At 39.0% G+C, this 27,011-nt stretch overlaps 1 protein-coding gene across 5 annotated transcripts in view; it reads right to left on the bottom strand.

Annotated features, from left to right (window-relative positions):
- Positions 1-7,293: 7,293 nt before the first annotated feature.
- G3BP1 (G3BP stress granule assembly factor 1) overlaps positions 7,294-27,011 on the bottom strand; it is a 40,070-nt gene continuing 20,352 nt past the window's right edge. For 4 of the 5 annotated variants that reach the window (XM_030826187.1, XM_030826177.1, XM_030826190.1 and 1 more), the window contains exons 5-12: positions 24,965-25,055; positions 23,648-23,744; positions 21,823-22,024; positions 19,935-20,036; positions 19,245-19,356; positions 18,899-19,027; positions 18,375-18,484; positions 7,294-14,827 (exon numbers count right to left, since the gene is read on the bottom strand). In XM_030826187.1, the coding sequence (XP_030682047.1) occupies positions 14,621-14,827; positions 18,375-18,484; positions 18,899-19,027; positions 19,245-19,356; positions 19,935-20,036; positions 21,823-22,024; positions 23,648-23,744; positions 24,965-25,055 (1,050 nt within the window). In that variant the 3' untranslated portion in view covers positions 7,294-14,620. The remainder of the gene's footprint in view (positions 14,828-18,374; positions 18,485-18,898; positions 19,028-19,244; positions 19,357-19,934; positions 20,037-21,822; positions 22,025-23,647; positions 23,745-24,964; positions 25,056-27,011) is intronic. The other variant, XR_004033024.1, reaches the window with a different exon arrangement.

The raw sequence follows: 27,011 nt of genomic DNA on the forward strand, positions 1-27,011 counted from the left end.
AAGCTCACCAATCTTTTTCACAGGCTGTTTTGTTAATACTGGGGAGAAAAATATGAGAGATGGTTCCTTTCCTTCAAAGTACACATCTTTATCCACATCATTAAAAATAGAGATGGTATTTTGTGAGGCTGCATTAGATTACAGAGTGGGCTGATGCCCCAGCTAAACTGATACCATCATTGATAATAGTCTTGTGTGAAAATTAGCTTCCTTAGTTAATTGCAACATACTGAAATGGAAGGGGTTATTATTATATCTGTAGTAACTGCCTCCTTACTAGAAGAATCTGGCAAGCACAGGGCTTGGTGGTGGTACAATCTGTATCAGCTTTAGGACAGAAGTCAAGATCTAAGATTTGTAGCTGTTTCCTAGTCTGTCTGGAAGCCCAGTTAAGGAGCCATGAATACCGCTCTAGAAAGCATCTTATTTATTCGATGAGCACCTTTTGCACATTCTACCCACCCTCCACGCCTACTCTGAAAAGGCAGGCAAGATTTTCTTTGTGGACTATGTTTCCTGGGTTGGCTAGGTGGCCTGCACTCTGAGGGGCTGGTAAGGTACGTTGAGAAAAAGTGAATCGACCTCTACCCTTGATATATGGCATCATTCCTTCTTGAACCAACCAACCAAAAAAATTCTCTAAACAGGCAATCAGACAGCATGTTTTTAAAATATAATTTAGCTTCTTTTCTACCACTGAGCTCCTTCTCTCAGAAATCAACTCCAGAAATTTGAATTAAGAACCTTCCCTGGCTGGGTGAGATGGCTCATGCCTGTAATCCCAGCACGTTGGGAGGCCGAGGTGCGCAGATTACCTGAGGTCAGGAGTTCGAGACCAGCCTGGCCAACATGGTAAAACCCTGTCTCTACTAAAAATACAAAAATTAGCCAGGTGTGGTGGCGGGTGCCTGTAATCCCAGCTATTCAGGAGGCTGAGGCAGGAGAATCGCTTGAACCCAGGAGGCAGAGGTTGCAGTGAGCCGAGATCATACCATTGCACTCCAGGCTGGGTGATAAGAGTGAGACTTCGTCTCCCAAAAAAAAAAAAAAAAAAAAAAAACCCCTTCCTTCCTATTTTCCTGCAGTTCTATGAAGCCAGAGACAAGTGCTAATCCTGACCAAAGGGAGGAGTAAAAGAAATATTATTTGTTTTAATTGAGCTGCCTTGCTCTTGAGAACTACCTGTACCAGTGTAAGGGCAATCATGTATGTTGGCAAGGCTTTGGCCTTATCATATCCTGAAATCCCAATGCAGAGAGAGAACATCCTTGGATAAGTTGAAATCCCTGTAGAAATAAATAACTTAAAAAAAAAAATCCTGAAATGAAGCCCTCCTCAACCAAGCCCAGTATTAAGAGAATGAAACCAGTAACTTTTTTCTGATTGTCTTAGCTGAGGATCCCAGAATGTCAAAGGAAGACAAAGGTATCCTACAAACATCTCACCCAGGCCTGAGTAACCTAGATTCACAAGGGCCCATACTAAATGATGCCTCTACCAATTATCATCCTGTTGTTTCCTAAGGATTTCTCAAGCTATAGAGACAGAAATGGCAGTAGATAGGTTTGCTCATACGTTGGTGCTATTTCATGCTGTTTTGATGGAGCTATGTGGTTATTTAAAGCAGTAATTAAGGTGCTTTGTCATTCATTAGAACAGCAAAATGCATTCCAAAGCAGAAACTGCCCAATAATTTTTAATACTAAAGCTCCTTCAGCTAACAGACCATTACTTCTCCTTTGCTTCCCCCTTCTCCTCCCACTGCCTCTCTTCTGTCAGCATCCCGTTTCATCAGTTTGTGCATCTTATTTTATGAAACCAAACTGTCAGAAGATGCTGATTTATTTCCAAGGGAAGTAGGGGTAGACTAGAATGGACATAGCAGCTCCTGTCTTATTTGCTTTAAGGCTGCAATTTCTGTTCATTCTCTTGCCCATGCAGTTTGAATTTCATTGCTCTGCAAAGTTTCCACTGGAACATTAGGTCGAGAAGTCAAAATGTAGAGAATAGCAAACCAAAAATATACTCTTCAGAGAGCCCAGTGATGGAAATTATATTCTACATAAGGCCAATAACCAGCTACAAAGCAGTAGCAGCTAACTAACCTGGGGATAAAAGACATCTGCTGGCTGGATACTGATTCCAAGCATAATGGGTCTCCCATTCCCACCTCCACCTGGCTCCACAATTCCCTGCATTGTCTTTTAACCTCCTCTTCTTCAGACTCAACTGTTTCCTTATGCAACTCCAGAAACCCAGTATCTTATTTAAACACACCTGCCATTTGAAGTAGACAGGTCAAAGAGAGGTAGGTCCTTCTTCTGGTATAACCTCAGGTTCATCATGGGAATATAGATAAGCTGTTTCACTTTCTTGGCCTATTTACTCTCCTATAAAAAGAGGGAGTTGCAGGAGATTCTTCAAAGCCAAACTGAATATTTTGATGGGCTGAAGAAAAGAAGAGCTATACGGTGTGTTGTAAAAGGTTTCATTGTATTTTACTATCAGGCTTGGCACCCCATCCTAGGCCTTCTGGTGAGTAGGTAGGGAGACATTTAAAAAAAGAGTGAGCCTTGGCCCTTGAAGAGATTATAATCTTAATCCTTTTCCTTGAAAGTCAAGGTATTTCACAGCACGGGATGACTTGCCTCTAAGACTAGCTTCTCACCTGAGAATCCCATCACACATCAGGACATTCCACTCTGGTGTTTTAGCATGTGTATCCTATGAAGGCTGTAACCCATTTCCCATGGCAGTTGTCTGAATTCTCTGCCAAAGCCTCTGCAAGAATCAGAAATCCATCAGAGCAGAACTTGTGAAATATCCTTAGAGAAATAACTCTAATGACTCCTCCCTACCCCCCCTCCCCCACCCCCAATTTAATCACAGAGAAAACTTCCAGCAAGATTTAACAATGTATTCCCTGGTAGTTCCTGTTACTCTAAGTGCAGCTACAGCAGAAAACGTAGGACCATTCCAGACCACTGAAGGGTTTGTCTAAATTCATACCATTGACTAACTACAATAAAAAGAAGCAATTTTATAGCAGATGTAACTGGAGTTGAGCCAGCTCTCTCCATATTCACCCTCAAACAAGACCTCGCCCTGGAAATGTTTCTGAAATGCTTCTGCACTACTATGGTTTCAACACTTCTTATAATCAGAAAACACTCTCTTTCTCAGCAGGGATATTATGTATGCTTTATATCAATGGAATCTGAGAGACAATCAATCCAAAGTCTCTTGGAGGATGGGACATTTGAGCTCAGATTCTAAACAAAAGGTTCTTTTCCATAGCAGTTTACTATCTGGATTTATGTAATTGTGGTCTCATTCCAGCAGAGGAGTTTCTAATGGCTCTTTACTCCCACCCAAGCTCTGGACATGAAGTAGGAAAATGAAATTACAAGGGAAGTGTGTCAACAGAGGTGCCCCTCTCCAAAAAAGTAGATGCTCCTGCTTGTGAAGTCCTTTTATCTGTGCAAACTAGCCAGATGAGTTCATTGGACAAGGCCTCCACGACTGTGCTTCATAGAATCCACTTGGCCTTACCTGTCTCTTCAGTTGCATCTAGCTTGGTCTTTGGCATGACAGGACCATGAGCTACAGCAGTGATGTCAGGAATGTCTTAGCTACTGCTCTGAGGGCCAGCACAGTACCCCTTCTGGTCAGCTCTGGAAGTTGTTCAGAAAAGGAAAAGTGGCACTCTTTGAATGGTCCCTATTTAGTCTGGTTTAGTGGGTCTCCAGGTCCACGTACATGTCTTTGGATGATTTTTTAAATGTTTCCTTAGCCGGGAGAAAGCATTTTAATCTTCTTTCAAAGTCTAAGTTAGAATGGGCTCAGGAAGAACTAGAATATATTTTATTACATAAAACATCACACGCATACATAATCTCCAGTTTTTCTATTCAGATTTTTAACTTCCCTATACTTGTCTTTCTACCTGCTATATATTAAATCTATTATGGCAAATCAGTATACCATGAAAGCAGGGCATCAGAATAAAAACACAGCCCCTTTTCCTACAATATAGGAGGGGATAATAAAAGCACCAATATCATTACTAAAGTGGGATGTAGTATTTAACAGGCGGAGGAGGGTGCCATGGAGAGGGCAAAAATTAAACCATGGAATGTGAGCAGTAACCTAAAGAAGAGATGAGATTCTGACAGATGAGGACAAGATTCCAGGCAGAGGGAACAGTATGAGCAAAAATATGGATGTTAAAAAATAAACAGCACATTCCAGGTTATTATCCATTTGGATAAAGTGTAATCAATGGGAGACATGTTTGGGAAGACAGATTTAGAGTATATCAAAAGCTTAAAGGGTCAGGACTCATTAGTATAGCAGTTCTCAAAGACAAACCAATAGGGTGCTCCCTCACAAACAGAGCGGCTTTCTATCTTCTTTCCATTAGCTGACACCTTCAGCTCAGCTCAGATTTCCCTGTATTTATTTTGAGAGAACTTAACTTTTCCTTTGTCTCAGAAGTAGAGTACCCACTAGCAATTCACATCTTCAGAAAACAGTCTAGCATGTCCTTTTTTACACCCTCAGTTGCATCTGAAATTACTTCTCCCAACCAGTATCTCTATTCAAAGCATGAAAATCAGCTCCATAAAGAAAAAAGGTATACAGAGGGGAAAAGAAGCCAAATATGAGTAGAAAAAAAATAAAGACAAACATGTATCGACTGGTATTAAATCACGGCTAGTATTAAGTCATTGCTAATCCAAGTATGGAAAAGGAATAGTTTCTTTCACAAAAGTTTACATTTCTTAAGCAAATTCTTCAGAACACACACTGGGGAAAAGAAAAGTTAGTATTACCTACCATGGTAAATTAAAGATTGCCTCAAATCTTTTTTAAAATTGGTGTTTACATATCAAATAAGCAGTTTGCTAAACTCAACTTTTTCCACATTAGATGTATTTCTACCTCATCTAAAAGCATACCATGCTCAACATGTCAATTTAGCCTGAATGGTACAGAAAAGGCTAAAAAATTGAGTTCCCACAAGGTACTTCAGAGCATTTTAAATTCATACTTCTTCATATTTTAGTGGTTCAATCTTCCAATACTTAAGCCATTATATTTTCAGCACTAACAACAGTTAAAATGATATAAGTAAATTAAATCCCAACCAAATGGGTCCCACCTGCTTAGTATATTCAATGGATATAGACAAAACACCTACTCAATGTGATTTTTGTGCTTATTAGACAAAAGGTTAGTGCAATGTTTAAAAAAAAAAAAAAAGAAAAAATAGCTTGAGTTCTACTTTCAAAACAAACATAGCAGGGACCTCAGTGGTCTCCAAGTATGTCTGACAAACTGGGTAAAACATGTCTTCAACTGCTTTGGACTTGAAATGGACAAAGTGAACCACAAAATGACCAAAACAAAAACCTAATACTTTTAAGCCCTCTTGATATTCCAAGACTGCCAAAGGCTATTCCACTCTCATTGTCTAGATCAGCATCACAGTAGACCTGTTGATTAAAAATCACCTTATCTAGAATTGATGCAAGTTACTGCAATGAATAACTTGTAGTACATTTAGGGTGAAGTGTGGCTGGTGCATGATTAGAATACTCAGTGACTGTTAACTTGGCAAGTGTTCAAACATACCACAGTGCTTCCAAATCACAAATCACTTGGTCCTCTCTCCCAGGATAGGCCATTTAACAGAGACGTCATTCTCAAACTTGACTGGCCTAGGGAAGCTATAGAAAGAGACCAAATTACCTTGCAGCCATAGCTGTGAACACACTGGAGCCACACATGAAAATTGGCGATGAACAGGACAACAGAGATACCAATTCATTGCTAAGACAACATTAATGGCAAAGTTGTATTTAATTTAAAACATTCCAAAATGAGTTTATTATAAAATAAATGCACAGTCACTGGAGGAAGGGGTTATTTTATTTATACACTCAATCTTAGATTTAGCAACCTTTCATTTTGACTCACGATTCATTGACTAACTTAAGATGGGCTGGTTTCTGCCAACAGGGCAAGAGTGTGCAATCTCAGAGTCCCACCCAACCTTGCCAAAGCAAATGACTTCTGCATTAATTGGAAGTCATCCCCAAAGGACTTGCCCTTCATGTTTTCCCCATTTTGCCTGCTTAGATACTTGCACAAAAGATGTACCATCTTAAAAGTTCCCTAGTTTGATGTTTAGGCTGAAGAGCAAATCCCAGGTTATTATTATTCTGCAAATAATTTTACATTTCCTTTATTCCAAAAATGTTGCTACCAACTTAAATGTATCATGACACACAAGGGGTAAAAGTTAGATATGAACTTCCAATAGCTAGGGCATGTTTCCTGAAACACTGTGGTTCATTAGTACATTATTCAAGAAGTTACCTTAACCCCAAATAATCTAAGAAGGGCACTGTGTAATTCTTCAGGTCACAATGCCAGCATGACTGTGGAGTCTGTTACAGGTAAGACAACCACAAGTTACAATTCTGTGATTCCAAACACTTTGGGGATGTAGAAAATGTGCTTAGCTGGGCAGCATGAATTAGCTCAGCAACATAGTGCTATGATGGAAGAGGTTCAAGATGATTCATACTTTCACGCCAGACCAGAAGTCACAAGCCCACATAGCAGCAACTCTGACAGGTGGCCAAAGTAAAAGATATTTCTAAAAAGCAGCCTGGGGACATTTTAATTAATTGGCCTGGAAAATTAGGTCAGAGTTACGAAGTTCCTCATCCTTATGAAGAAGAAAATGTGATAGTATGTCTTTTATATGGAAATTTCTCTGTATATATGTATAAACTTGGTATGGCCTTAATGCTGCAGTTAAGGATTTGTTTGGCTACCACCTTAAGCAGCGTGTTAAGCAATCGCTTCCTTAATGTAACATTTTTACTTCTTACTGGACACTCAACCTTGAACAACTAATTCCCTTTTGCCCCTTACTCTTCCCCGCTTTTTTTGCATGAAGTCATAGAAGTTATTTATGGCAGTTATTTTTTGGCTTGTAAAAAAAAAAATATATTTCTGCAGTTTGAAGATGGAATGTAAAATTTCTGTGAAACATGTATATAAAAGTATATTTATTGAACCATCCATATACATACATCCATGCTGATTCCAATGGAAAAAAATTAAAGTTTTCTGAAATTTTCTGTGGTTAACTCATAATTATTACTATTTAACCAACTTTATATGCAAGAACTTCCAATTACCCCAGGGAGAAACCTATGTATAACCTGGAAAATATCTCACTTTAGACAAGGCTTTATGTTGAGAAATGAGAATTCATTTGTTCATTCAAGAAGTATTTATTGATAGGTGCTAGGCAAGATACAAAGATGACTCAGACACAGATCCTGCCCATAAGGAGCTTACAGTCTAATAGGGGAGAGAGAACACATACATGGGATACATGGTCAGAACTATGTTTCAGTAAGATGAATCTAACATTGTGTATAAAGTAGGCTGGAGTAAGAGGTTAAGTGAAGCTGAGAGACTACTGAAATTACATAGGTGAGGAAGAAACACGTGAAAGACTTGAGGTAGAACTGACAGGACTTAGCTGAAGACTGGATGTGGGGAATAACAAAAATGGAAGCAGATGACTCAGACTTTAGCATGGATGATGTCATGAACTGAAAGAAGGAACAAGTTTTTGCAAAGAAATGAAAATTTCATATAAAATTATTCTGCATAGAAACAAACTGCCTGGGATATACTAGGCACAATCAGGAAGAAATGGCTAGTTACCCAGACCAATGGAAGCACCTCAAACTGGCCAGTGACTTCCTCCCCCTTCTATATCCATCCCCCCAAATTTCCCAACAATTTCCTCCACTGAAATGGTATAGTGCCTAAAATTTATTAAATTCAAGGTCTATCTCCAGACATGCCTCCCTTGGGAATGAAAACAGAAATATATTAAGTTATTCAACTCAGTAAGTTATCATCTAAAGACTCTAGTTATGAGTCACTGTACCTTCTGGTGGAATACAGAGATTAACTCCCTGGTCCTTGTCTTCTAGGAGCTTACAGTCTAGTAAAGTAGTAAAACAGATAATGTAATTCTAATTCTAGATGGAAGGGGTAAGTTATGAACTATGAGAAAGACAAAGTGCTCTAGAACAGTTTTAGAAATGAAGGTTGGAACAGGACCTCAAACAAGAGGGAAAATATGGAAAGTAGATGAGAATGGATTTGTTCCTCACTCCAAATTCTGGACAGATCAGCCCCAAAAAGGGGCTACGTCTCCCCATTCCTGTTGAAATTTTTTCTTAGGAAAAAACATAGCTCTTGTACTGATCTTTTAAAAAATTACTTACATGGCAAGAGATCAGAGGAAGGGGGGAGTGTAGATCTCAGTGGACCTTCAGGGAAGAGAGAAGGCACTTGAAGCCACGGAATCACAATGCCTGGCTTATTGGGAGGACCTAAGTGTTTTAGCAAGGCTGGAGCATCACTTCCATGAAGAGTGGGAGAAATAACTGAAAAGTAATATTAAGACCTTGATATAAACATGGCATTGCCAGGCACTAAACAGGGTACACGCCTAAGACCAAATTGCTGCCCCCTAGGAGCTTACAGTTACAACAATACAAGGTGGAAAAAGCACCAAAATGTACAGAATACAAAATGCTGAAGTATTTAGGAGAAATTACAGCTGAGTTTCAGCTATTAACACATAGGATACCCAATAGCTTTCTGACAGCTAGTAGTAAACCCATCCCTGAGGGGAGCCAAGTTAATGTCCTTAACTACAACAAGGCCTGGTAGAGCTGGGCCATTAAAGACAGTTCTAAGAAAACAGAGAAAATAGGCGTATGAAAACTACAGAAGCAACTGGGTGAACATACAAAAAGCGATACCTTCCCTTTTTCTCCTGACAAACTTTAACAGTGCTGGCCTTCCTACAGTGAATCTAAACTGATGATCACCGTATTACATCTAAAAGCAGATTTGGGACTCTACTAACCAATTCTCTCTGATCATTTGTAAAATGAAGGGGTTGTACAAGTCACTTCCCAGTCCTTTCCAGCACTAACATTCTATGATTCAAAGAATTCTGAGAGTTTCTCTGTTCCTTGTGCTAATAACCAAAATAGAAGAAAAAAATTTAAGTCTGATGCTTCTCACTCAAAAATATAATTATTTTCTATATAAATCAAAAATGCTCCCTATGCTATCAGCTAAATTTTACTTCCACCCTATCCTTCTTCAAAATCCATGAATTTTTTAAAACCACATGTCCTACAAGCTACCTTAGCATGCACCAAATGATTTTTCAAAAAGTTTTCTCATTTCCCACTTCCTTATACCAGCTTCTCGGTATAATGTCATTTAAAGGCCAAATCAGTGTACATCCAATCTTCGTAACAAAATTTTAAAATGTAGGAGAACAACTGACATCAAAGCATGAGGACAATGAGTAACCGAAGTGGTTTTTGTTTTGTTTTCTAATTTTTTGTTTTTTAGAGACAGGGTCTCACTCTGTCACCCAGGTTAGAGTGCAGTGGCATGATCATAACTCACTGCAGCCTCCAACTCCTGGGCTCAAGCAATCTCCTGCCTCAGCCTCCTGAGAGACAGAGACTACAGGAATGCGCCACCACGTCTGGCTCACTTTTCAATTATCTGTAGAGATAGGGTCTTGCTATGTTGCCCAAGCTGGTCTCAAATTCCTGGCCTCGAGCAATCCTCTGGCCTCAGCCTCCCAAAGCACTAGGATTACAGGCATGAGCCAACCCACCCCACCCCAAAGTGATTTTAACTTCAGCAATAGTTAAAACTGTTTCTATCCAGGTTAAACAGGATTTAATCTTCCATCTAATCACTACCAAAAATATAGGCAACCTTCCCCAAAAGTGGGCTCCTGAAAATAAATACTTGGTTCAGTAAATCAATAATTTCTGGTAAACATCCTTAATTTACTTAAAAAAAAAAAAATCCTAAGGCACACTGTATGCATGCTGTACCTTACAAATCTAGGACACTGGCCACATTTCAAAACACTAAACACTTATGAATTTCTGTAATTGGCCAAGTCACATGATTTATTAAAGAAATAGTTGAACAGATTCCCTATATTAATTTTCCTCTTACAGGGAATTAAAATAAGCTACTAGGTTCAAGTAGAAACTGTGGAGAGAAGACGAATCCAATGTTTTCAAACAAGTCACATAAACAGAAACTAAAAACCTAATTGCAAGCCAACACATATGCATAATCAAAAACCAAAACTGGTTAACGGTTTTAGGTAATCTGTAATCATTTTTTTACTCATTTAGGCCTTGATTTGAGACATGAAAGCATGAACAAGGCAGTTTAATTTCAGTATTGTCCTGAGGTGGTATCTATCCACTAACAAGAATGTAAATATAAACAAGTTTTATCTCACATGTGCCATCATCTCTCCTTTACTATAGTCTGTTAAGAGTTGACAGGCCCACTTATGGTCCCCAGAACCTCAACATTAAACAAATACAAATCCCAAAAGGCATTACTACCTTAGAACCAGAAATTCTTAGTTATCATCTTGTGCCACATGGCCATTACTTGATCAGCAACTTTAACTCAACCCCCATCCCACATAAGACACTGCTAAGTTTTTTTTTTGGTACATTAGGCAGTTAGCTAAAACCTGATATTCAAATAAATGTTGATGTTACTTCTTTCCAAGTTTAAAAACTGCTGAACTAAAAAGGTCAACAATTATCTCATCTATATGCAGTATTGCAAAGATTCCTTTAAGTAGCACAAAAAGAAAACTGCAATATAAAAGACATCTTTATAGATTTGACAAATGCAACCATTTAAAAGAAATGTCACTCAGCATAAACAGTGGTCTATAAATCTAAGCTCTTCAGAAAGGTTACCTATAAGTTCTAAAATGGCTTTCTATGAAGTGCAACATTTTCCATTAAATGGTTAAATTCTACAAGGGTTTTTCAAATAGAGGGATGAAGAAAAGTATCAGAAGGTGACAGTTTATAAGCACAATAAACTCACCTGGATTATGCTACAATAAAAATATTATTATTCACATCCAGATTTGAAGTTTGCATTAAATTATCAAACCTGATGAGAAAAAACTTAAGAACAAACCACCATTATTGTGTTACCATATATAATCTGCAAATCAAAAAAAGACTCACAAAATCCAACTTTAATTATCTTGTTTGCCCTAAAGGAAATTAAGAACTGTAATGTTAACCTTGTTCTGAATGTATTCCAGACTCCAGTCTCCCTACAGTAGGAAGTTCATTGCAGTCTATGCTACTGAAATGTAATTAGGGGGGCATTATGGTTCTAGAGAAACAGCAACAGTTTGGGAGGCAAATGTGCTCCTTGCTACATGGATGACTTAGAAGCCTGTCATTTAACTGCTCTGGACAATATCACCTAATCCGCAGCACAGATGTGAAAATTAACTTTTCTAACCTAAAGTGCAATTCAAGCCTGTCATTTAACTGCTCTGGACAATATCACCTAATCCGCAGCACAGATGTGAAAATTAACTTTTCTAACCTAAAGTGCAATTCAACTAACACTGTGGTAATGACATACTCATCCAAAGTCAAATTATTATTTTTGGATTATCGATCTCACTGGTCCCTAGCAGTATCTGACAAAGTTGAGAACGCTAGAATACACAAAGTAAAGCCCAACCTCACCACTAAAACAAAAATACAGTTTAAGGCCCAAGATCTCTAATTACAAATCAACAGGTCTTAAAAAACTAAGACCCACTGAACCAAACAAATCTTATCTAACTAAAATACTCATGAGGCCAGGTGCAATGGTGCACACCTGTAGTTCCGGCTACTTGGAAGGCAGGAGGACTGATCAGGCCAGGAGCTTGAGACCAGCCTGACAACATAGCAAGACCTTGCCTCTATAAAAATTAAAATTAAAAAAAAAAAAAAATCTCATGGGTCAAGAGTTCTAAGCTCAGTAGCTAATAACTATACATTAGGCCATTCCTATGGATGAAAATTTTCATTTTAAAATCTGAAAATGTTCAATGTGATGAGCTCCTACTACTGCCACCTATAGAAAATGTTGCCCTAACTTATAATCATTTTCCAGCAGTGGAAACGTATACATCTCTAAGCTCTCATGTTTACTCTACAAGCAATAATGTACATAATTGTACGAGGATTCTCAACAGTTCTGATCATGATGCTAATCCTATTTCTTAGGTCCAATACTATCATTCAAAACCTCACAATCATCCCAACTCTGATGACTGAAAGCACTGGGGAAGCCTTGTATTTTCTGAGATTGTGCAGTAATTCCCTGCAACAAATTACAAGCAGCATCAGCATGTATTGCTACCACCTCTCCACATTTACACCAACATACACAACACACACATACATTTGGTATAAATAATAAAGTGAAATTACTAATTCCTTAGAGTAGATGTTACTGTAATTCTTGAAACAGATTTCCATTTCCTAGTTTGTTATTTATCTGAGGCTGAGTTTCAAAAGAATGAGTCTTCATTCCAGTTTTCCTAATCCCACAGCTCCACCCACCCACAGGAATAGGGACTATCAGTGTTCTCAATGGGGATGCTTCATTTTTACACATTTGGTATCCTTAGACCCCACCCAATAAATGCCAGATGCATGTCTCTCCAACAACCCTTCCAAATTTCACACATCTCCAAATGTCCTCTAGGATGTGATAATGCCAAGCTGAGGATTGCTGCATCTAGTTAATGCCCTTAAGTCTCCAAGTAGGAAGAACTTCTGTTTTGAAATGTATAATTTAGTATTCACTTGTGAAGGATAATTTCTAGGCTATCCATAATTTATGACCTTGAAGTTACCACAAAGTAATTTTTTTTTCCAAAGTGACTCAGACTAAACTTTTCTTTTCACCCACCACATGCTTAATATAAGCTACAAAAGAATAAGTTGTATTTCTTCCTATTATCAGTGATCTGGGCCAAAAGTGGTTACCAAAGTTACTTTAACCCTACAAAAAAGCCATGTGATTCAGTTACATTAGGTTTATGTAAAGGAGAGGCTGCCAATTTTCAAATATTTGAGGAACTGGAACCAAACTGGTAATACCAACTTCACTGTGGTCTTAATCATCACAGCAAACCTAGAGTTTCTCAGTAATGTAAACCAAATATTCCTATGCCATCCTCAAACGACAGTCCTAAAGATGAATACTGTTAAGAAAATAAATACGCTGAATTTTACAACCTGGTTGCCCTTCAATTAGTAATGACAATCACACAAAAGTTTGTTTCACATGTGTAAACAAAACCTTCACCCATCTCACACACAGCACTCAACAAATAACACATATGTGAAACGAGTATTAGTCTATATTGCCAGATTAAATTTTCTTCCAGAAATATTTTAATAAAAATTGGCCATTTCCAAGTAACACCCACTGCATGCCCATCAATAAAAGAGAACCATAACAAAATAGAAAATTTACCATATGGCTATGATTTTAAGAAAAAAAAAATGTGGACACGAGCACATGAGCAAAGTCCAATATTAAAGTAACATTCCTTCTTATGGGCTATGATTAGGAATCTGATTAGATACCAGAATAAAAATACAAATGCTGAACTATTTAGGTCAAAGAACCTGTATAGAAGCATCTGTCTTCAAAGGCATTCCAGTTTGAGACTCAATTTTAGAATAAGGCATAACAAATATGTTAACAAAAGACATACACAAAGTGATGAAAGAGGGATTCTATAATTCCCCACATACTCTGAACCTAATAAAACCAATCTAGATTTTCTTTTAAACAATTGCCAAGACTGAAATCAAAGATAAATAGAAGGCACAACAGTTTTGCTCTGGTTGTTATCTGGGTTTTGGGAATTTTTTTGCTTTTTGTTTTTTTACAAATACAAATTAAACATGAAAAAACTACTTCAAAAAAACTAACAGTTCAAGAAAAGCCTATCAGTTGCATTCTAGACATTTAAAACCTATTACAATTTAAATTTCAATGGTAAAAACAATAGGTTTTAGAATTGTTTTGTGATCCTTTATCAAAAAAAAATTCTATTCCTTTTATTCAGTTTTTAAACATACCAGTGAGAATCAAAATTGTCAAATTTTCCAATGGCAATTTCTCCACACCAGAAGGTAGTCATGACTCTCAAAGAAGAAACAATTTGGGTTTTTCCTGCCTTCAAAATATTATCAAATCCTGTATTTCTTACAGGCTTTTCAAACACGTAGAAAATAAGAAATATTCCAATGAATGAAACATACCAAATGTCAGTAATATGCAAGACATTCCTTTGGGGAAATGGCTGTAAAAAAAAAAAAAAAAATCCAGTCTGTATATGCAAAGTAAGCAAGGAAATTCAGTCTTTTTTTTTTCTTCTTTAAAAGTCCGTTATTCCTAAAATATCATTCCACAAAACTGGAAGTGAAAGACTAAAGGTCAGGAAAGGGAAGAGAGGGAGAGGGAGCACACACCATTAACACACAAAAAAAGTAAAATTATACAAACTTAAGCAGTTTATAACAGACTGGGGTCATACTCCAAGATACCAAAGTCTGGTCGAAGAAATTCACCATTCTGTTGGAGCTAGGGTTTGTATGGCTTCATGAAGATCCATGAAGATTCACTGCCGTGGCGCAAGCCCCCTTCCCACTCCAAATCCTGGTTTCTGCACCATGCCTCCACGGGGAGGGCCTCTCATTCCACCACCCAGCCCACCTCGAGGGCCTCCAGGTCCCCGAAGGCGATTATCTCGTCGGTCGCCTTCCCTGGCAGCTCGAGTCTTCTTCTCTTCAACATTCAGACGGACCTCACCTCTGAACATGATGGGCTGTAAGAATCAAGGTGACCAGACTTAGAGTACTGATGAGCTGGCTATCACTATCAAAGATAAAGAAAACTAAAATAATGAACCAGCAGAGGCGGGGCACGGTGACTCACGCCTGTAATCCCAGCACTTTGGAGGCCAAGGTGGGTGGATCACGAGATCAGGAGTTCAAGAACAGCCTGACCAACATGGTGAAACCCCGTCTCTACTAAAAAAATACAAAAATTAGCCAGGCATGGTGGCATACGCCTGTAGTCCCAGCTATTCAAGGAGCCTGAGGCAGGAGAATTGCTTGAACCCGGAAGGCGGAGGTTGCAGTGAGCCAAGATCGCACCATTGTACTCCAGTATCGGAAAAAGAGTGAGATTCCGACTCAGAAAAAAAAAAAGAACCAGCAGATTATAAATCAGCTAAGTTCTCACAGTTCAGATTTTTGTTTGTTTTTTTAATGAGAATCATCACCCAAACTGGAGTGCAATGGCACCATCTTGGCTCACCGCAACTTCTGCCTCCCGGGTTCAAGCGATTTTCCCTGCCCCAGCCTCCAGGGTAGCTGGGAATAGAGGCACCCGCCACCACGCCCAGCTAATTTTTGTATTTTTAGTAGAGACAGGGCTTTGCCATGTTGGCTAGGCTGTTCTCAAACTCCTGACCTCAGGTGATCCGCCCACCTCGGCCTCCCAAAGTGCTGGGATTACAACAGTTCAGTTTTTGTTTAACTCAGAACATACAATTTTCCACTAACAAATACATGGAAAGGTGATTAGGTAGGCAGGCGAGTTTTAAAAAGCCATTTTAAATAGCATAGCAGCACCAGTTAACTCTCATCGTACTTATTTTCTCATAGAATTATGTAAATTGAATAAAGAATTGCCACGTTCTTGCCAGGGGCAGTGGCTCACGCCTGTAATCCCGGCACTTTGGGAAGCCGATGAGGGTGGATCAGGAGGTCATGAGTTCAAGACCAGCCTGGCCAAGATGGTAAAACCCCATCTCTACTAAAACTACAAATATTAGCTGAGCGCGGTGGCAGGAGCTGAGGCAGGAGAATCACTTGAACCCAGGTGGCGGAAGTTGCGGTGAGCCAAGATCGTGCCACTGCACTCTAGCCTGGGCGACAGAGTGAGACACCGTCCCAATTAAAAAAAAAAAAAAAGAACTGCCACCTTCTCCATAGATTTGGAGGCTTAGAATAAAACCTCATCATCACCAATGTGAAAAGATGGTACTGTACTTATTTATGCAAAGTACATATACAGTTAAAATAAAAACTTCATTAATTTGACATAAATTTTAATTTGCTCTTTAACACCTCCTGAGAATTTTGGATAGTCTTGGCCTTCGTTTCCTCCTAACAGAGCCAAAGTAGTTAACGGGCTACGAAACATTTCAATATATTCAATTTATGCTCTTCACCAGCAATATAATTTACTAATTTCTTAAAACGAGTATCTAAAAGTACTTACTATGTGTCACGGAAGTCTTCTATTCAAATTTATTTATTTATTTATTTATTTATTTTGAGATGGAGTCTCGCTCTGTTGCCCAGGCTGGAGCACAGTGGTGCAATCTCGGCTCACTGCAAGCTCCGCCTCCCAGGTTCACGTCATTCTCCTACCTCAGTCTCCTGAGTAGCTGGGACTACAGGCGTCCGCCACCACACCCGGCTAATTTTTTTGTATTTTTAGTAGAGATGGGTTTTCACCGTGTTAGCCAGGATGGTCTTGATCTCCTGACCTCGTGATCTGCCCACCTCGGCCTCCCCAAGTGCTGGGATTACAGGCATGAGCCACCGCGCCCGGGTCTATTCAAATTTATTAGCTCACTTAACAACAACCCTCTGATGGTAGATACCTACTTTAAGGACTAGCAAACTAAGGGCTGGGGAGGTTAAGTAACTTGTTCCATGGGTCACAACGCGAATGAGTGACGAAAGAAGAATATAAACCAAGGCCTCCAGACTAGGAAAAATAAGCTTGGAACCAGTAGGCTACACTACAGTATGTCATACACCAGGGCAATCAGTCTTACATAAGCTATTTCTGCCCACACAAAAAATTAGTGAAGGGAGCTCAGTAGACTTCTATCAATACCATGAAATGAAGGGTGGCCACTAGGCCTAATACATGCTGAATGACGGATTTATCTACAAAGCCTACTGGACATTTCTGGGTTCTTCAGTGACTTTGGTGAGATAAACCACTGTTCCCTCATTTCTCAGAGTATTTTGCAGATGCCTCACAAAAATAAATGGTCAAATAATTTGAAAGATAATGTATATTTGCATACTCAGGCTGACATAATGTTATGACCACAACATTAAACTATGCAGTACGGCCAGGTGCACTGGCTCGCACCTATAATCCCAGCACTTTGGGAGGCCAAGGTCAGCAGATCACCTGAGGTCAGGAGTTCAAGACCAGCCTGGCCAACATGGGGAAGCCCTGTGTCTACTAAAAATACAAAAAAATCAGCTGGGCATGGTGGCGGGCGCCTGTAATCCCAGCTGCTCAGGAAGTTGAGGTAGGAGAACTGCTTGAAGCCGGATGTGGAGGTTGCAGTGAGGCAAGATCACACCATTGCACACTCCAGCCTGGGTGGCAGAGCAAGACTCTGTCTCAAAAAAAAAAAAAAAAAAAAAAAACTTTGCAGTATGCCCATTAACATTCTGGAGAATATCACTGATCTGCAATATTTCTATTATATGGTTTAAAGTACACATTTTTAATTCATAGGGACAGAAAGCAGATTAGTGGCTGCCAGGGGTTGGGGAGACAGGTGGTACAAGGAATGACTGCTTAGTGAGTAAAGAGCTTATGGCTTTTAGTAAAAAACTTTTGGAATTAAAGGTAATGGTTGCACAATAATGTGTTCTGAATGCAATTAGGCTGTACATTTTTAAATGGTTAATTTTGTTATGTAAATTTCACCTCAATAAAAAAGTATAGCTTAGTAAATTAATATTATTTATACCCTTGTTCTTCTCTACTACTACAAAAAGTAGTTTTTTGCTAGGGGAGGGGAAGCTTTCTTTGGGGGTCCCACAGTAAGATTTCCACTCTACAAATTCTTCTATTATTAGAATGTACAGGGTAAGAGTACTGTAAGTAAGGATGGTTCCAAGTAGGTTGACTATATAATTTATCTTCCAAATCCAATTTATTAACTTAAAGGAGAAGCTCTTAACAGTTATTCTCTAAAAACAGCAGTATACCAAAACTGCCCTGGGCAAACTGACTCTTATGTACACCAAAAGCCACCAGCAAGGAAAGGTAGTTACGTAAATCTCAGTGCACTGATAACTATTCATTTTCTCATTCTCATAATTCATGTTTTCAAAAACTAAGTTACTTAAACATAAGTTTTGTTTTCCTAAACCCCAAGGCAAGTCTTTGAATAATGGTTGAAAATAATGGAATAAATTACCTGAACACGTTGGAATAAACTGCACTTTACATAAAGACCCAGCTGTAAAGATAAATATATTCTAAAGAACCAAAACCCTTTAAAAAAAAAAAAAAAAAAAAAATCAAGACAAAAAGCTGCTTACCCTGTTGCTAAGGACTTTCTGAACAGGCTCAGAATCATCAAACACAACAAAACCAAAATTGGGTAATTTCCCACCACTGTTAATGCGCAACTCCACCACGTTCCCATAACCTGCAAGTGAAACACATTCTCAGATAATTACTTAGACCATTCCCTTTAAACATTACATATACACAGTCCAATACAGTAGCCACTACATGCATGTGACTATTGAGCACTTGAATTATAAATATAGCTAGTCTGAATTGAGATGTGCCTCTCATAAGTGTAAAATTATGGGAGGCACATTTGGATTTCAAAGATTTATTACGAAAGTGTAAAATATCTCTCACAATATTCTTACATGTTGAAATGACAATGCCTTAAGTTAAATGTTATTAAAATTATCCAGTTTCTTTTCATCTTTTTTTTTTTACCATGACTACTAGAAAATTTATAATCACATATGTGGCTCATTTCCTATTTCTACTGTACAGTGCTAGAGAGACACTAGATGAATTTAGTGTTCAAAACTCAATAACCTACTTTGAAAGAAGTCTTTAAGCTCTGATTTGTCCACTTCATGAGGCAGGTTGCCAATGAAGAGTTGGTGACTGTCAGGGTGTCTCACCATTCTTCGGGGTTCAATGTCACCTTGCTCACCAGCCTCACGGACTTAAAAGGAGACAAAAACATCAATGAAAGACAAGAGAAAGAAGACATCTTTCAGTGATTGCTCACATTCAATAGTTTTCCCTCTACACTAAAAACAGGTAATTCCATCAACCCTACCATATTTTTATTTTAAAGTATATAAATATCAACTGCCCTCCCAAAATAAGCTCTCACCTCAAAATCCCCCAAATGAGAAATCGCCCTTCTGAGCTCTTACTTGGTCTGGGTCCCCTTTGGGGAGGAATATTTATTCGTTGTTCTCGCACTCTTTGATCCCTTTGAGGTCTCTGTGGTGGAATCTGAGATTCAGGCTTAGACTCTGGACGGGGCTGAAAATTTTTAAGTTAAATTTTGTGTTAAAACAAAGCAGGCTTATCCTTTTTCTTAATGAAGTTTCTTGGCTAACAAGTTTTAAACTAGAAAATGGACAATTCCCTCACAAGAAAAATCATTAAAAACCATCTTATATGCTTCTCTTCTGTCCTATATGTCAGTTCTGTTTCTACATTGATTTGGGTTGTTTTTTTTTTTTTTTTGAGCCAGAGTCTCACTGTGTCGCCCATGATGCAGTGCAGTGGCACAATCATGACTCACTGCAGCCTCAACCTCCCGGACTCAAGCAATCCTCCCACCTCAGCTTCCTAAGTAGCTAGGACTACAGATGCATGCCACAAGGCCCAGCTAATTTCTTATTTTTTGTAGAGACAGGGTCTCACTATGTTGCCCGGACTGGTTTCAAACTTCTAGGCTCCAGTGATCAGCTGGCTTCAGCCTCCTAAAGTGCTGGGATTACAGGCATGAGCCACACTGCACCTGACCAGTTTTCACATTCTCTAAACCTCTGTTGAATCAAATTACCAAAATAGAAGTAAATTTGCCTAATGTACAAGTTTTATTAGGACCTTACCTGTGAAGCTGGTACTTTAACAACATGAGGTGGTATCCCAGTAACTGGAACAGCTCCACTGGGTGGAAGATTCTTACTGGTCACAGATGCCCAAGAAAATGTCTAAGGGAGCAATACCAACATTACATAATTATACCATGCATCAAAACAACATAAAAGCTACTAACTGTTGATTTCCTGTACATAACAAATGGTAACACATTCTCAAAGGCAGGATGGAGTTTATACATATATTAAGATTCATCTCTTTCAGCTATTCAAAATTTAGTACTGAAATTCCTTGGGACTGATGATTAAGTACCTAGCAAATCTGAGAGGCTTAGGTTCAAGAAACTACTCACTTTTTTTTTTTTTTTTTTTGAGACAGAATCTTGCTCTGTTGCCCAGGCTGGAATGCAGTGGCATATACACAGCTCACTGCAGCCTCCACCTCCTGTGCTCAAGTGATCCTCCCACCTGTTTCCCAAGCAGCTGAAACTACAGGCATGTGCCACCATGCCCAGCTATTTTTTCTTTTTAGTAGAGATGAAGTCTCACTATATTGAACAGGCTGGTCTTGAACTCCTGAACTCAAGCAATCCTCCTGGCCTCAGCCTCCCAAAGTACTGGGATTAAATGCGTAAGCCACAACGACTGGCCCAAGGAAAGCTACTTTCATTCAAATTTGTGAATCAAACAAAATTCCCTCTCCTCCAAAATCAGCTCAGCTCTTCCTACTGTGATTCAATCCAATCCATTGTACAAACATTGACTCAATTACATCAATTGTAGAATCATCATAAACACCTTTCTCACACATTTAAAAATCGCCAGAACCTGTTATTCTACCTAATTATTTCTTTTCCATTTCCACTGCCACAACTCTAATTCAAGCCATCATTCTCTCTCACTAGGGTTACTGTAATAACCAACTAAGTGATCAGCTGGTCCAGCCAACCTACTTTTCCACTTGCTTCTTATGGTTTTATTCTTGTGACAAGGTCTTACTCTATTACCCAGGCTGGAATGCAGTGGCATAATCATAGCTCACTGCAGCCTTGACTTCCCAGGCTAAGCGATCCTCCTACCTCAGCCTCCCAAGCAGCTGGGACCACACATAGGCACCACCACGCCCAGCTAATTTTTTCCACTTGCAAGCTAAAGTCATTTCAACATTGCTCTTTCCTACTCACCTATTAGCTGCCAGAGAACAAGAACCCCTATCTGTTTTGCCAATATAATACCTACACTTTGAACAATGCCTAACACACAGCAGGAATTTGAATTGTTGAACAAACAAATGACATAACCCTGAGCCTATAAATACAGCACTAAAAATTATATTCCTTCCCAGAGCACCAAATGCAAAGGTTCCAACGTAGTTCAGTTAACAATCACCCTGATGAGACTCAGGAGGACAAACTGAAAACTTCTGAAATCAGGTATGCCAATTAGAAATGAAGTTTTACTTCAGTAGTTCATTTCTACTTCCACTATAAAGTTATCTTCAATAAAATTTCATAGAAAAAGTATATCCTGCCATGTTATTTTTCTTAAAAAGATGTTTGCACTTGTAGTAACAAGTATGTAATAATTTATAGTGTAAAAGATTAAATATTAAATAGATAAGCAATCACTGATATGGTGCTACAGTGGCACCTAAAATTTCTGGTCTGACAGGCATTCAAGTTACCTAGGGGAAGGGAGTGGTTTCTTTTGATGAAATAAACTAATACACATCTTACCTCTCTCTTATCAAAGGCATGGCTCAATATCTAAGAAATTTCCCTGAAATGAACCACCAATATGAAAATGTATCTACAAGTCAACCAACCAGCAATATAAAAGAACAGAAATTAAAAAAAAAACAAAACTAGAAATAGAATAAAAATGAAGACACGTTTCATACCCTCAAGTCTTCCTGTACTGTCTGACCTATGTCTGCAGGTGCTGGAGAAGAACTCTTCTGAGCATCCTCAGGGGCAGTTTCTTCTAATACTGGCTCAGGCTTTTCCTCTTGGATTTCAGATACAGGTTCTTGTTCTGGTTCTGGTTCAGGATCAGGCTCTGGTTCAGCAACAGGCTCCTCTAAATGTTCTTCCATGTCATTACTTTGACAGGAAAATTTGAGAAATATCATTCTGCCACCATTTATTTCGCAAAAAATTCCCTCATCATGTATTCATCAGAAACCAGAACACACAGTTAGCTCCTTCTATCAAAAAAAAAATCTAAGAATTGTGTATCTGAGTTTTTTAAAAGTAATTTTAAAAATGCCACTCAATAACTTAACTGGAATCCATTTGTTTGGTAAATTCTGATAAGCAAATGAATCAGGACATCAAAATGAACCAAACCACTTTATGGCTAGAATCCCACAACTATTACAATTCATTCAGCATACAACATCAGAAAAACTCTCAAAATAGGCTGGGGGAGGGGGGAAAAGAAAGTTGCCGTTCAATGGGGATGGTGTTTGTAAGGTATATAAAGTTATCTTCAATAAAATTTGTAAAGTGAAAAGTCCTAGGGATCTGTCATACAACCACATCTATACAGTTAACACTACTGTACTTTATACTTAAAAATGGTTAAGATGAAAAAAAGGTTAAGATGGCAAATTTTATGATATGTGGCTTTTAACACAAACACACAAAAACTCTTTCAAGCACATAAGGAATTTGGGGGAGAAAATATGTTATGATTCACAATACAATTCTTAAAATTCCACATAAATCAACCAGGAATGCTGTTAAAACTGCAGAGGGGGCTGGGCACACACCTGTAATCCCAGCACTTTGCAAGGCCAAGGTGGGCAGATCACCTGAGGTTAGGAGTTCCAGACCAGCCTAGCCAATATGGTGAAACCCCATCTCTACAAAAACAAAACTTAGCCGGGCATGGTGGCGTGCGCCTGTAGTCCCAGCTACTCAGGAGGCTGAGGCAGGGGGATTGCTTGAACCCAGGAAGCGGAGGTTGCAGTCAGCCAAGATCGCGCCACTGCACTCCAGCCTGGGTAATAGAGCGAGACTCTGTCTCAAAAGAACAAAAACAAAACTGCAGATGTTTTGCCTCCTCAAAGTCTAATTCAGTAGGTTTGCAGTGGGACCATGAATCTTCATTTTCAATCAGCAACCCAAGTAAGTAACCTGATTAGTTCATCACACCTTGAGAAACACTTGAAAACATCCTTCAGGCACTGAGTATTAACATTCAGTGTCACATGGTAACAAGTAAATATGGATTTCTATTGCTATCAAACACATTTCTGTTCCAATCACAAGGGAGAAAAAAACCCAAAGGTATAATGATGCACTTACTAAGGTAATGAAACTCTTTATTGCTACTTAACTCACATATTGATATTTATATCAACTTATGCCCGATCTCTAATAGGTCTCTGTCCACTTCATATTCCCTCAAAGCATTTAATACCTCAATATATTCAACTCTTGATAAACAATATGCAAGTTTTTTCACCAAGAAAAAACTAAACCAAAAAGAAACTGATACTATTTAAACTAAGCAATAGTAGATTGCCTTCATAGTACAATTTACTATTAACAAACAAGTTACATATTTTTGTTTAGTCAAAATTACCAGAAACAAAACCATTCTTCTGAGAAATTATTATTTTGAGGTAATTCTCAGAATATGTAAATGCCCTCCAACAAAAGGAAAGACTAGACAATGCAAGTTCTTATGCAGCCCCGGACATGTGAACAAAATCTTACCTGACAACTGCCTGATCATAGAAAGTTCCAGAATCATCAGGTACCACCTCAGGTGTTTGCTGTCTTTCTTCAGGTTCCTCTACTTCTTCTTCAGACTCTAAGTGAGAAAAAGATATTTAAAGTAATTTGTACTTACTGAATTCACATATACATTCACTTTCGCAATGTTCACAAAACAACAGTGAAGAAAAACATATATAAAGTACGACAATTTGGTAAAATCATGGCATTGACTTTAAGGGCAGAACTAAGGCTTTTAATAATAGACTTTTTTTTTTGTTTTTTTGAGGCGGAGTCTCGCTCTGTCGCCCAGGCTAGAGAGTGCAGTGGTGCGATCTCGGCTCATTGAAAGCCCCGCCTCCCAGGTTCACGCCATTCTCCTGCCTCAGTCTCCCGAATAGCTAGGACTACAGGTGCCTGCCACCACGCCTGGCTAATTTTTTGTATTTTTAGTAGAGATGGGGTTTCACTGTGTTAGCCAGGATGGTCTCAATCTCCTGACCTCGTGATCTGCCCGCCTTGGCCTCCCAAAGTGCTGGGATTACAGGCGTGAGCCACCACGCCCGGCTTTAAGGATAGACTTTAAAGCTACTGTAGTGTCTTGGTTTTTAAGAGCATGGAGCCTAATGCAGGCTCTGTCACCTCAGGCTACGTGACATTAGCCAAATTACATTAGGCAGTTATCTAATGCAGGCTCTACCACTTTACTAGGCAAATGATTGCTTATCTGTAAAACTATATTACAAAATAAATATACTCTCAGCCATATAAACAACACTCAATTCTATTATTTTGGAGAAAATTTTCCATGAGTCTCTGTGCCTACACATCTTCCATGCCTACCCTTTCTTCTAGACTGTCTTTCAAGAACATTTATATAGCAAACAGCTTTGAAATAGTATCTCCCTCCAGCACAAAGAGTAGGCATGTTTACTGCCAGTTGTAATAGATCTGGGTTCCCTAAACTCAGTGTCCCATGCCTTTAACACAACCCACTGGGGTAGAAGTATCACCTAGCCTTCTTCATGACATCCTGTTGGTAAATGTAGCAAAAATACTACTACCGTTGCTGTGAGTTAGCCTGTCTCCTTCTGACCTAAGAGTCTTATGTCTTCTACTAACATCCATGATACAAGCTAACCTGTTAGCAGCTTCAAGTAGGGTAAAACCTCAGACTCTTCATATACCATGATAATTAGTTATTAATGAAGAACAAGGTGTAATGAAAACAGTAAAGAAACCCATAGTCTCTTAAGGGCAATCTGATGCCATTAAAAAAAAATTTAGACAAGTAATTTAAAGTATTTCACTACTTACCCTCCTGAGGCTCAGTGACAAACCCACCAAAGACCTCATCTTGGTATCTGAAGATATCATTGTGAACATAGAATTTATTTGCAACAGACCCCTGCAACGCCAACAGAAAGTTTTAATTTATTCAACAAACTTTTAGTAAGTCAAATCACTCTACATCATTGGTGATTGGGACAAGTCTGCCTCCATGAGACATCTGGCAATGTCTGGAGACATTTCAGTTTTTGTTGTTGTGGGGTTCTGAGACAGGGTCTTGCTGTCACCCAGGTGGGAATGCAGTGGGCCATCACAGCTCACTGCAGCCTTGACATCCCAGGCTCAAGCAATCCTCCTGCCTCAGCCTCCTAAGTAGCTAGGACTACAGGGGCGCACCACCATGCAAGGCTAATTTCTCTTTTCTTTTTTTTTTTTTTTTTTTTTTTTTTGAGTAGAGACAGGATCTTGTTATATTGCCCAGATTGGTCTTAATTCCTGGGCTCAAGTGGTCCTCCTGCCTCAGCATCCCAAAGTTCTGAATTATGGGTATGAGCCAGCATGCCCTGCTGACATTTCAGTATTCGCTACATGGAATGCTAGTGATAACTTAGAAGGTTAGGGATGCTGCTAAATTCCTACAATGCACAGGACAGGCTCCCACAACAAAGAATTAGTTGATCCAAAATGTCAACAGTGCCAAGACTGAAAATGCCCACTCTACAATAGCTAGTAAAAAGACTACACTCACATATATTTTGTTTGCTCAGAACACTTTACCTCACCGCAAGATAAATATCCAAAAACTGACAAAGCTCTAAGTATGTAAGATGCCACAGCCCACACCTCAAATCGTTATAAGGCAATCATATCCCAGATGGGCACAGTGGCTCATGCCTGTAATCCCAGCACTTTGGGAGGCCGAGGCAGGCAGATCACCTAAGGTCAAGAGTTCAAGACCAGCCTGGCCAATATGGTGAAACCCCATCTCTACTAAAAATACAAAAATGAAACAGGCATAATGGCCCACGCCTGTAGTCCCAGCTGCTAGGGAGGCTGAGGCGCGAGGATCGCTTGAACCCGGGAAGTGGAGGGTGCAGTGAGCCCAGACTGCACCTCTGCACTCCAGCCTGGGCAACAGAGCGAGACCTTGTCTCAAAAAAAAAAAAGGCAATCATATTCCTAACTTTAGCAGATATTTAAAATTCCCCAAGTCTGTATCCAAAAATATTGATATAAACATTCAAGGGTAGTGTAGCCTGAAAAAGACTGCTCGCACTAGGTGTAAGACATACCTGAGTGCAGGTCCAATTATATAATTTATGAGTTATTCACTTTCTAAGGCTGTTACTCCTCTGTAAAAAGAGAGGTACCAGCTAGGCATAGTGCCTCACTCCTGAAATCTCAACACTTTGGAGGGCTGAGGTAGGAGAACTGCTTAAGCCCAGGAGTTTGAGACTAGCCTGGGCAACATAGTCAGTTTTTTGTAGAGTGAGTCTCTACAAAAGCAGAAACAAAAATCAGCCAGGAATGGTGGCCTGCACTTGCGGTCCCAGCTACTTGGGAGGCTCAGGTGGGATTATCATTTCAGCCCAGGCAGTCAAGGCTGCAGTAAGTCATGATCCTACCACTGCACTCCAGCCTAGGTAACACAGGGAGACTCTTATCTCAAAGAACAAAAAAGAAAGATACCAACATATACCTCAATACTCTTCGTATTAAATGAGACAGTTTATATAATAGTGTATTATACTAAGAAGTTAGATACTCCCTTTAAAAGAAAAAAAGTCATTAAACCTATAATTGACAATCATACTCCATGTGATTCTTTGCATATTTAGAAGTCTACCACATCTTTACATTTTAATCTAAGCCTTCCTCTAAAAATTATGACTATAATGGCTTCATGTAATTTTGCACAGACAAAAAGTTATCTCATATTCAAAGGTTAAAAGATTTTAGCCGTTTTAGATTTGCTATCCTAAAAAGAAAACTTAAGATTAAAACATTAAGATTAATGCTAGAGGAAACAATGATTTAATCAACAAGTTCTTACTGTGCCATTTCTATATGCATG

Source organism: Nomascus leucogenys, chromosome 2 (genome assembly GCF_006542625.1).
Source record: "Nomascus leucogenys isolate Asia chromosome 2, Asia_NLE_v1, whole genome shotgun sequence".
Taxonomy (NCBI): domain Eukaryota; kingdom Metazoa; phylum Chordata; class Mammalia; order Primates; family Hylobatidae; genus Nomascus; species Nomascus leucogenys.